Source organism: Colossoma macropomum, unplaced genomic scaffold (assembly GCF_904425465.1).
Source record: "Colossoma macropomum unplaced genomic scaffold, Colossoma_macropomum, whole genome shotgun sequence".
NCBI classification, from domain to species: Eukaryota; Metazoa; Chordata; class Actinopteri; order Characiformes; family Serrasalmidae; genus Colossoma; species Colossoma macropomum.
This window is the reverse complement of record NW_023494789.1, coordinates 17,639,834-17,652,456: the sequence shown is the minus strand read 5'-3', so window position 1 is coordinate 17,652,456 and position 12,623 is coordinate 17,639,834. Positions and strand designations below refer to the sequence as shown.

Below are 12,623 nucleotides of genomic sequence, written 5' to 3'. Positions count from 1 at the left end.
TTGAGACCACCTTTTTTTTCCATTTAATTCTATAGAATCTTGAAAAAAAAGTTCTAAACTGTTTCTGTCACTGTTCAACTTTAAGCAAGTTTGTCAAAAAAGGTCAGATTTTATTTATTTATTTATTTTTTATATCCCTTCCGTTGAAGCATATGTTCAGACAACTCTCAGTTGGGTGTGTCTACTCATCATAGGCTTTTGCACAAATGTATAGAATTGATGCCACGCGGTTTTTAAAGGGGGATTCCACTGATTTTTGGTTTGATGTGAAATGCTTCTTTCTATAGCAACTTACCGAGTCAGAGTAGTTCACAGTGATTGTTATTAGATGAAATGGTTATGAACACCTGATGCCTGAGACATCGTTTTACGATAGTTTTGATATAAGCTTTTAGTCTATAATGAATTTTTAAAATCCATTCTGGGTGGATAGGTATATGCAGGGTGTTCTAAGCTAAAATAGTGCCCAAAGAAAACGTATTTCTTCAGATTTAGTACTATTTTATCATTAATAGCATTTCATATATAAATTCAGAAGACACATATAGTGTGTCTGGAGGATAATAAATAAAATGGCTATATTCAGTAGACATCACAACCCTTGATTCCTGTCACCACCAGTAAAGAAATTCAAATGGGTACGTTTCTCTACAATGAGCCATTTTACATCAAACTATGCTTTATAACTTTATTTATTTATCTTTATTTATCTCAACCACTGTATTGTGCAGAAATCTGTGAAAATTTCCTTCTAAAGCAAAAGACAGAGATACCAAATTTTAAGAAATTCTGAAATTCATGTAAAAAATTTAAAAAATGATACTTTTCTTGTATGCTGATGTTATAATTTATATTGAAAAACATTTTATTAATTTAATAAGGAACACAGGACAGTTTAACAGAGATCCTGACCACTGCAGTGTAGACCTTAATGGAGAAGCTGTAAAGCATTATTTTTGCATCTGTCTCTTGTATTTTCCCTCATTGTCCTTAATGCCTGTATTATGGTGGTTTTTAATTCCAGTCTTGGGGACCCTGTGTATTTGTGTTCTCCCAGTCCACTCACATATGGTTCAACTTGTCAGGCTGTTATGAAGCCCTCTAAAAGCTGAGTTGGGTATGTTGAAACAAACACAGAAATGTATGTGGTATGTAGCTGAGGGGAGGAGTTCTGCACAGTTTGGTGATTTTGCTGCTCATTGATTGGTTCACATCAAACCACTCTGAAGGACTTTGTTTACATCTCAGCAGTTTAATTATGGAGAAATTTGCATTGTGTTTGAATAATTCACCTGGATCTGTTGGTACAACTCGTGTAAAATGTAAGATCTACACGTTTCAGCAGTTTGTTTTTTCACTTCCTGATTTTGGAGTCATTTTAAGACAGACCTCCCTTTTCACATCTCTTTTACTGGTGTATGTTGGCGTGAAGTTTGATTTGCTGTCTTTCTTTTTTTGTGAAGAGCATTATCAGTGGAAAACGATTTCCCGGCATGAATCCACCCTCAGTTTACCTCTGCCATATGAGGTGTGTGCTGTGTCATTTACAGCTTGATTACCCCACCGTGACCCAACCAGAGCGTGTGCTCTCGCTCTAAAGTATGAGTACAAAAGTTCAGCTTCCTTCCAGATCATGGCATCTGTATCTTAATCTCTGTTTCCTGTAATTACGTATAATGAATACTGTCAGACAAGAAGACACACTTCACAATATTGAAACAACATGGTGGTTTTACAAACTCTCTCTTCGCTAAAGACGGTTCTTTGTGTGTGAGACCTTTATGTTCTGCAGTGATATAATGGAGATGAGTGTGTGTCCTTGGTATCCATTGCTGTCATTATGACTGGAGGTTGTATTTGCAGAGACCAAAGTCAAAGAGCCATAAACAGCTACTGCATGAAGGGAAACACCCAAGCCCACCATTTGATTTGAAACTCACTGGGACTAGGCCGGGTGGACGGCTATAACACAGAGAGGGCCTGAGGCTTGTACTTCTTTTTCCCCTCTGAAAATCTGTCAGTAAACACAGGTAAAGGTGCCTTTTTGTGCCATTTTGGCTTGAAATTGGTAAATTGGAGGCTTATAGAAAAGATTATGAGGAAGTAAGTGTGGACTAAAGTTCCCTGCCCTGCTTTTGCTGAGTACCAATTATTTGGACTTCTAATCCTTAAATTTGAAAATTAGATTGTTTTCATGCTTTATTCAGTTCTGGTTATATGCGGCAGTTGAGGTATTGATGATGTGAGCTCAGTGAACACATTTGCTGTGTAATGAAATATATAATTCTATGTATACTTCACAAGCCTGTCATATTACACAGGTTCTAAGCAATGTGTCAGTTGGGATGCTTTATGCCTGCTTTTCTATGAAATAGTACAGATAAAATGTACTTTAAAATCTGATCTGTTGATCTGTCCATATTCAAAGGCCTGAAGTTTGTCATTGTACTTTGTGCGTTAGACTGGGGGAAGGAAGGACTCAGTCATGGTGGTCCTGAGAAAGGTAAGTAGTTGTGAAAGCCTTATCATATCTGTTGTTTGTTTGTTTGTTTGTTTAAAGGTTAAAGGTTGGTTTCCTGGATATAGATTAAGCATAGTCTTGGACTAAATTGCAATGCCAGTGTTGATTCACAACTGAAAATCAATTTTAGTCTAGATTTACACTTTATCTGGACCTGGGAAATTGTCACAGTTCTGACTTGAGCGTCTCTAAAACAGCTTTCACATCAAACTCTGAATGACTTTGTTTACGTCTTAACAATTTAATTATACTGAAATTCTGAAATAGTGGAGGAATTCCCCTTTAAATGGCCGGGTCCTGCATCCTAGTTCAGTTTTTTTATTGCATATTTCTATAACCAAACAATATCTTTGCCAGTTTTCAATGTAATTTATATAAATCTTTTTGCCTGCTCTTACTGGAAGGATATCATCACTGTCCAAAAAAATAGTATTTCCAAAATGGTAAGTTTACAGGAGAGGGCAAAATGTTCTTAACTTTAAATGTAAGTTAATATAAACATTTTATTTTGGAGCCTTTCTGTTTGTCCATTCATCATGAAACCCATAATATAATCACATAAACACATAAAGGGCAGGTGCTTTACTCAAATGATTTACTCAAATGATGTAGAAAAATAAAAAAGAGATTTTTTTGGACAGCAACAATGTTTGAATGCTGAAATTTTCCTTGATGTTTTCAGGGGGATTATGTGTGGGTGGACTCCAGCACTGGTGTGCCAATCGGTGCCGAGGTTAGACTCTCAGAATCAGGCCAGCTCCAGCTCATAGATGATGAGGGAAAGGTAACAACAACCATTCAGACCCTATCACTCAGCATGTCTGTCTGTCTGTCTGTCTGTCTGTTGATGTATGGTGAATCTGAATCTTGTCTATATGGATGTAACTCTCAGGAGCACAAGATCAAGAAAGATGCCTCTCTGAAGCCCATGCATCCCACCTCTGTTAACGGCGTGGATGATATGATTCGGCTCGGGGACCTAAATGAGGCTGGCCTGCTGAGGAACCTTCTGGTTCGCCACAGAGAGGGCATCATCTATGTGAGTCACACAAAGCCAGATTCAGTAAAGCCAGTTACAGATGAGTTGTTTATTCTCCACAGATGAACAAACAAGGATTTTAATTGAGCCCAGTGTGCACAGACTGAATTTGAGAGTTGACTGAAATGAAGTATCAGTCTGTGTGGGGTCAGCTGCCTGCTTGTTTCAGACTTTGCCCTCTGTGGTTAATGGTTGGATTGTTTGTCTCCATAGGAACGAATAGGCCTCTGTCTGATGACAGAATTGGTCTGTGGTAATGTCAGAGCGCTGTGGTGCGTCTCTCTGTACACAGCCAACAGTCAAATTTCCTTCTATAAAGTCAATTTTTTTGCAACTACACCTTGTTAAACACACTTTGGCAGAATTACAGTAAACGTTTTGCACCTTGACTTGTAATGTATGCTAATAGGTGGGATGTAACATAAAAGTCATAGGAGAAACTGTGCAGTAGAGGCTACAAATACACAAGCAAGGACAATGGAAATGAGCTTTCTGGTTTTTGCAAAACAAATAAGCTTCATGCTTTTTTGTGTTATTTTTGTCTGTTTTCGTACCATCATATGACCCTTTTAAAGATGTGAATAATGCTTTTAGTTAAATGAAATCAATCAATCAAGCAGTTATTATTTGTAAAGTTTCAAAATTATTTTGAAATTAAAGCCAAATTGTTGGTAACCAACTTAACACGTTTATTGGCATTGAGCAAAGAACAATGTTCAATTCATTTACATTTGACATGCTCTTACTTTAAAGGGCCCGTATCCTACATTTTTCTTGTATTTATTTTTCGACCCTGAAATGGCTTTATGTATCAGTCATAATTCATTTTACATGACCATTTCCCAACCTGTTTAAACATTAGGTTTTTTCTGTCCCTCTAAGAGTAATGTATGTACAACTCCATTTCCAAAAAAGTTGGGACGCTGTGCAAAATGTAAATGAAAACAAAATGCAATGATATGCAAATCATTTAAACCCTATATTTATTTGAAAATAGTACAAAGACAACATATCAAATGCTGAGAAATTTTATTTTGTTTTGAAAAAATATATGACCATTTTGTATTTGATGGCAGCAACACAAAAGACTGGTAAAGTTGTGTAATGCTAAAAAACACCTTAAGGTTAATTGGCAACAGGTCAATGATTTGCACATCACTGTATTTTGTTTTCATTTGCATTTTGCACAGCGTCCCAACCTTTTTTGGAAATGGGGTTGTAAATGATCTCTGATCTGATTGGCTGCTACCTTATTAAAATAGTTCAGACTGTAACACTCCTTGTAGTATTGGTATGAATGGGCAGGGCTAAACTGCTCTAGGCTGAACAGACAGACATAGGTCAATGTGATGGTTTTCATGACATCACAAAAACAGTTCATTTCAAATGAGTTGGTGTGGCCGCTTACTTTTCATAAGTGGGTTATATGGACTTGGGAACGATTGGTATGTTTTGAAACTTTAATAATATTTACATACTATATCAAACTCCTTTATTTCAAACAAAAAAAGAAAGTTTGTTTTCCATGATATGGGCCCTTAAACATATTCTATGAGAAGACTTCTTCACCACCTTTTTAAGGTAACAGTCACTGCAACTGGTTTTTAATTCTTCTGTTTTAAGCAGTGGCTCACAGACTGATTAAATACACTCTTTCCCCTTTTTCCAAACAGAGCTTATCAGCCAAGACATGCTTGTCATCCTAAATTTTGCTTCTTTCGTTCTGCTCTGGAGATACAAGGCTAATGTAGCTAAATGTAATAGAAGTCTGTGTAACACACAGTAGTGGGGAGATTACTTTTAGCCTCATAACTCAGCTGCAGAACTAAAGAAGCAAACTTCACACACATTGGCTGAGTGACTATATTTGTGGAAAGGAGAAAAATGTAATTTTTTTTAGTGAACCATACATTTAACACATCTGATTCTATTTATAATAATAATTTTAAAGCTTCAGGATCATCTGAATGGGGGAATTAGGTTGATCTGATTAGAGCTGCAATAAAACTCTGTAGGAGAATCACTAAACTCGTTCAGAATCACTTAGACATTTAATCAGACCCTTTTATTCTCTTTTAAAAACATATTACTGTCCATTAAATCTTGGAAAAGTTCTTTTTAAATTTTCAGGTAAAAAGTTACTGTTGCTTCCAAAGACTTTACAGTGCGTCAGAGGGTAACACTTTTTGTTGTTGTTGTTCTCATTCTCTCTCTCTCTCTCTCTCTCTCTCTCTCTCTCTCTCTCTCTCTCTCTCTCTCTCTCTCTCTCTCACACAGACGTACACAGGGTCCATTCTGGTGGCGGTGAACCCATACCAGCTGCTGCCGATCTACACTCCAGAGCAGGTGCAGCTGTACACAGACCGGCGGCTGGGCGAACTGCCCCCGCACGTGTTTGCCATCGCAGACAGCTGCTTCTTTAACATGCGCCGCAACCGAAAGGACCAGTGCTGCATCATCAGGTCAGTCAAACACATTTATACAGTGGTGCACAGTCTGAAGTCACTTGGCCCTTTCACAGCCATGCTCTTCTCAAGCTGCACTGGTTTGTTACCTCAACTCTAAAAGCCAAATAGCTGACCAGCGAGATATCGTCCAAAAGATAACAAATTGAACGTGCTGTCTACATGTGGTGGAAAGGGCAGTTTGGAATTTTTCAGCTGCACAAATAAACTACTTCAAACTGAACATGTACACTGATTGGAAAAATTTTAAATGCTGTGTAACATTAAAGAGATTTCAGAGCTGTGTTTCATGTGTGTCATATTCTTTGTGTGGTTTGTATATATTTTTGCTTGTCAGTGGTGAGTCTGGTGCAGGGAAGACTGAGAGCACCAAGCTGATTCTGCAGTTTTTGGCAGCAGTGAGTGGGCAGCGCTCGTGGATAGAGCAACAGATACTAGAAGCTAACCCCATACTGGAAGGTACAAAAGATAGTGTATATCTATACAATTACAGCAAATTCTCCAGTAATTTACTGTTTATTTACAGTACTTATACAATACTATAAAATTGCAGTACTGTATTTCTAAATACATTTGATTACTGTATTTGTAGGTTTTCACTCACCCGTTTTTCTCATTTCTAACACAGCTCATATGTGCTCTAATGTTCACCCATAGCTGTTTGAAAACCTTGACTTTTGCTATATTGTGTACATGTATGTAGATGCAAAGATATAATCAGGCATGACAAATCTAGCTAGAATCCAATAGCAAATACTTAAGTGCATACTGTTACATACAGTTAATGGAACAATCAAGCTTTTTTCACAATAGTGTAGTACTGTTTATCAATCACACCATGGACTGAATATCACATTACAGCTGTTAGAGGTATATATGCCAATCGCTAAGACTACAATCACAGTAACCAAATATGTATTAATTATAAGATTACAGGATGAACTAGTTAACTGAAAAGCACCAGCATGTATAACAAAACATGTAAATGAATTAAAATGTACACTGACTGGCCACTTCATTAAGTGCACCTGCATTGCATCTACACTCTTTGTCTGTTTTATCAGCTCCACTTACCAAACAGGAGCACTTTGCAATTCTACAATTCCAGCCTGTAGTCCATCTCTTGCTCTGCATACTTTTTAACACAGTTTGTGTTAGTCACCTTCTAGTTCTTCATCAGTGGTCACAGGGCGATGCTCGCAGGACGCTGTTGGCTGGATGTTTTTGGTTGAAGCAGTTAATTCTGTTAATAGTTCCAGGCTTGCTGTCATATTGTCGCCATAAAGACAACTTTTAATTTCTGTGCTCACAGCCTTTGGTAATGCAAAGACTGTTCGAAATGATAACTCAAGCCGCTTTGGGAAGTACATCGACATCCACTTCAGCAAGGGGGGGACCATAGAAGGAGCCCGCATCGAGCAGTACCTGCTGGAGAAATCTCGTGTCTGTCGACAGGTACATCATGACAAACTGACACCAAATCTGAATGAAATCTGAAATATGAATGAATGAAATTCTGGAATGTTTAAAAGGCTGTACACGGTTTCGTGTTGCTCAGTTAAGTCCATTTTTATTGTTTTGCCTAATTCTTGATTTTTTGGTTTAAAGACTAGAAAAACCCCTTCTGATGATGTATCTTGAAGGTTGGAGGAACTTTTGCAAAACTGCAACCGCATTGGGATAATAGAAAAAGCAGGCTGTGAGAAGTGTTGATTTCTTCTTCTAGCCAGCTAATGCAGAAAGAAGGCAGATAGTTAATGTTACAGCGGGGAAGCTGAATATCTGTATTCGTTAGCCTCTACTTCAGTGGCAGTGTGCCAACATTGCTTAATGCGAGGATCAGATACTCATGCTAATAACTCAAATATGCTAACTCTTTTGTGAATACATCCCGCAGTTTGTCTGTAACTGGAGTGAGAAGAAAACTTGAAGCTAAAGCTATTAGAGGTTTTAAAGGTGGAATAGAAAGTTTTAATAAAAAGCTTATGAATAGGAAGCCAACTTCAGCCTTGTGTAGAAAGCATGAGTCTTAGCAGCTACTTCTCCCTACAGGATTCTAGCAGCTGCTAAATGCTGATTCTGTGCAGGTGAAACAAATAATTCACTCAGTAGGGATGTTAAAAAAGTTAGCAATTTCTATTTGGTTGTAGAGTCCACCTCTATTTGGTTACAGCATCCACCCCTAGTTGGTTTAAGATTGCACCTCTATTCGATTATAGCATCTGCTTCTTTTCGGTTGTACCATATCCCCCCTGTTCAGTTGTAGAGTCCACCCCTATTCATTTGTAGAGTCCATCTCTATTTGATTATATAGTGCACCTCTATTCAGTTGTAGGGTCCACCCCTATTCAGTGGTAGAGTCCACTTGTATTCAGTTATAGAATCCACCTCTATTTGATTATATAGTGCACTTCCATTCAGTTGTACAGTCCACCTCTCTTTGGTTGTAGAGTGGTCCTCTGTTCAATTGTGGATTCCTCAGTTTGCTGGTAGTGATTGAGCCATGTTAGTAAATCTCTCACTCTTTTCAGGCAGAGGATAAGAGACACACTTTATTTAAAATCACAAGATCTGAATGAACTTGTAATGCTCAGTTTATTTAATTGTGTAATGTTGCCACATAGTTTACAGTCATTATTTACTGTTTTTTTAGATATGACACTTTTGTTTTTTCGACAGTGGAAATTCCAAAAAAAAGTTTTGAGAATTACCAAATAATAAATATAAATATACAAAAATCCAAAAATAAATGTTTTTGTTCTATTAGCATTTCTTTTCTTCGAAAAACATCGCACAATGATGCAAAACGCCAATGTGAATCGTTTTGTGAAATTTGCATATTATTACACCCTTTGTTTGAGTTTAATGTATACGTTATGACACATAATATAATGTGTTGCTGATAAATGAGGTTTTTAAATAGTGTTTGAAAACTGTTTCAGGCTCAAGAAGAAAGGAACTACCACATCTTTTACTACATGCTGATGGGCATGCCAGCTGAACAGAAGAAGATCCTGTCTCTAGGCAGTGCTGTTGAGTACAACTACCTGGTTATGGTACTGTCCCATCATCACTCAGTTACTAAAACATAACTATCACCTGTTTTCATAAACAACTGCACAGAAAATGCTATATGAAGCCAGCTTTAATAATGCCAGAAGAGCTTATCTGGATATTGTGGTCATTAAATCAGGGTAAGTGCACTTCCTGTGAGGGACGAGATGACATAAAAGAATACGCCCACTTCCGTTCTGCCATGAAGATCCTGACGTTCACTGAGAATGACTCCTGGGAAATTCACAAGCTCCTTGCTGCCATCCTCCACCTAGGCAATGTGAACTTTGAAGGTGAGGAGGCTTTTAGTGGTTAAAGACCAAACTTGACAAACTGAGGTTATCCGGGGTGAGCTATAGAGGGCACTGATATTCATGTTTCTGTTTTTAATTCTTCTTTAGCTACTGTTTCCAATAACTTGGAGGGCTGTGATATTCCCTCCTCTAATCATTTCAACATGGCTTCCCAGCTGTTGGAGGTAATTCTTTAAAAGACTTTATTAAACAGTATTCTACTACCTGTTGTGAATTTGATCTTTCTCAACGGCCTCATCTGTCTCTGTGCAGGTGGATACGAAGGCTCTGGATGTCAGTTTGACTCAGAGGTCTTTCATGACTAACCGGGAGATTGTATCTAAACCTTTGACCTCAGAACAAGCAGTTGATGGCAGGAATGCCTTTGTGAAGGTGAGATAGGAGATCATGACATAGTTCTCAATATCTTAGTCCCTTCCTAATTCAGTCATTGAGATGTAAACAAAGTCATTCAGAATGGTTTGATGTGAAATGGGTCATTATGAAGACACGTACTGACTCAGATTTCTTTACAGTGGTGGTGATAGGAACCAGGAGTCCCAATGACTTCAGTGCAACTATAGCCATGTTATTTACTGTCCAAAACCACCAGTGAACCTACATGTGTCTTCTGAGTTTTTATTTGTAATGTTGATGATAAAGTAGTGTTAAGTTTTCGAAGGCGACTAATTTGCCACAGAACATACTACCTGTACCACGTTTTATTGGCCAAAGCCATATCTCAAATATCTCATACTCATTTTGAGTAAAAAGGTATCTTTTATTGCACCACATTAAACATTTTTGACTGTACGTTTCTTAGAGTGGTGAATTTTACATCAAACTGTTTATATTTTAACAACTTAATTTTGCAAAAAGCTTGAAAAATCTGTGAAAATCTCCTTTGAATGGAATTTTCCAGCTGAGCTAAATTTAAGGAAAATAATTTTCCACAGGCCATCTATGGAAGATTGTTCATATGGATTGTGGAGAAAATAAACAGTGCCATTTATAAGCCACCTTCGGAGGACTCAAATGACACCCGCCACTCAATAGGCTTGCTGGACATCTTTGGCTTTGAAAACTTCAAACATAACAGGTTTGTGAAGAAAAATAATTGACCCTATTTGTACATTACCATTCAGAAGTTTGAAATCACCATTAAAAAATTGGCTTTTTCAATTATATAAAACCAATTTTTCGAAGATACGTGTACAAAAATGCCATGATGATGCTCAAACTACTCCACCACTTTATAGCTTTCAAATAATTTGTAGGGAGTTACATAACACTGAGACATAAGTTACAATAAAATTTACACCTAGAATGTCTCATATTGGAAAAGTGCTTATCAAATCTGATGATTTGATTGGAAAATACTGTTAATAGATAATTACAGTATATTATTTATCATTTAATAACTTCTTGGTGTTCCTAAAAAAATCTTTAAATACTGTGTGTCTAGCTTGTAATGTGTCAATCTATGCTGTATAAGTAAAAAGCAATTTTTAAATGACAAGTGATTCCAAATTTTGGAATGGTAGTGTTTGTGCATTGATATTGTGTTTCTGATAATGACTGTTTATGATCTGTATTCTTTTTGTGATTTTTATTTCAGCTTTGAGCAGCTCTGCATCAACTTTGCCAATGAGCAGCTTCAGCAGTTTTTTGTGAAACATGTCTTCAAGCTGGAACAGGAGGAGTACACCCGCGAGAACATTGTATGGACGCACATCGACTACAGCGATAACCAGCGCACTCTGGATGTGTTGGCCATCAAATCTCTTAACGTCCTCTCACTTATTGATGAGGAGAGTCACTTCCCCAAGGTAGTTATGTACTTTATTTGATGTGTACTTTACTGTCTCTGTCCTACATGCATCTAGCAGTTAAGACTATAATAACTTGTTATGTAACTTGATGTTATCACGTTATGCAGAAATTGCTTGAATTAAGTACATCTGTTAAAACATTTTAGCACAGAAAGATTGTTTCACTCAGCTGAGACGTAATACAAACCCTAAGGGCAGGGGTCGGCAACCCAAATGTTAAGAAGAGCGATTTTGTCCTTTCAGCAAAAATCAAACCACACTTTTACAATCTTGGCCGTAAATATATCTCAGTATGTGCTACGTACTACTATAGGGTAAAAGTATAACATAAACGCTTTTCTTGCATCTCCGGCAGGAAACTTTTCCTCAAGAGTAGAATAGTTTCTTGTAAAATGTCTCTCAATGTTTGATTTCTTACAAGGCTAAAGTCAGCTTCTCATTCGCCAGCTTCTTGTTCAAATTTTCCGTTTCACCTTAAATGGTGCCTGAGGCACCAGAATGTGACTGCTGCACCATTTAAGGTGGAACGGGAACAAGAAGTTGGTGAACGAGAAGCTGACTTTAGCTTCCCAAATTTTTAGTGTTTGACTGTTTCTCGTTGCAGATTAAACGTATCAGGAAACCAACTGAGTGCTTATAAACGCAAACAAGTCCATCTCCAAATTCTCTGTGTTCGTCTTAAATCTTTCTCTTTGCTTTTTCATTAGTTACTAGCTAGGTGAGACTTGTCTGTGTTGTTATGTGACCAGCAGTCTGAGCACCAACCTTGAATTAGCAGATATAGGCTACATTAACTTCAGTGTTTAAGACCGTTTGTTGTTAAAACTGTGTTACAATGATCAGCAGAGCTTTAAAGAAGAAAAGAGGATTATTTTATTTTTACCTAAAAATCTAATTCTGCTGTGGAGCCACAACAGGACAATAAAAGAGCCACATGTTGCCGTCCCCTGACCTAGGGTCACTTACAGCTCAGTTAGTGGAGGATCCTTCTTTTATGTAGCTCCTAAATTCTGGAATAGCATTTCGAAGACTGTGTTAATGCACATGGTACATGTTTTTTAAATCTAGATCAAAAACATATTTGTTTTAAGCAAGCATATGCCTACAGTATTGTGACTTATTTCCTCCTGTTGCCTGTAATTGTGCTGTTATTACATTTGGACCATGGTATTGTATCTGTCCAACATTTTATTTAGTGTAAAGCACTTTGAAATTTTGTAGCTAAATGAAAAGTGCTATATAAACACAAATGTTATTATTATTATTATTATTATTGTGTTAACAAAACCTGAAGGAAAACATGTTCTTCACCTTACTGCATGTTAGTAAACTTTAATGCATTGTTAATGCAATGAGGTAATTGTGGACCATTTGTATTGGGCCATTCATCATGACATATCTAATCTTCATATCTTGAAA

At 37.2% G+C, this 12,623-nt stretch overlaps 1 protein-coding gene across 1 annotated transcript in view; it reads left to right on the top strand.

Moving 5' to 3' along the window:
• The first annotated feature begins 1,702 nt into the window (after window positions 1–1,702).
• LOC118808032 (unconventional myosin-VIIa) overlaps window positions 1,703–12,623 on the top strand; it is a 35,609-nt gene continuing 24,688 nt past the window's right edge. Inside the window, 13 exon segments of the mRNA XM_036570373.1 lie at window positions 1,703–2,030; window positions 2,429–2,503; window positions 3,204–3,305; window positions 3,414–3,560; window positions 5,838–6,022; window positions 6,363–6,484; window positions 7,338–7,480; window positions 8,968–9,081; window positions 9,219–9,372; window positions 9,481–9,557; window positions 9,646–9,765; window positions 10,329–10,471; window positions 10,991–11,201. Coding sequence (XP_036426266.1) covers window positions 2,486–2,503; window positions 3,204–3,305; window positions 3,414–3,560; window positions 5,838–6,022; window positions 6,363–6,484; window positions 7,338–7,480; window positions 8,968–9,081; window positions 9,219–9,372; window positions 9,481–9,557; window positions 9,646–9,765; window positions 10,329–10,471; window positions 10,991–11,201 — 1,536 coding nt within the window. The 5' untranslated portion in view covers window positions 1,703–2,030; window positions 2,429–2,485.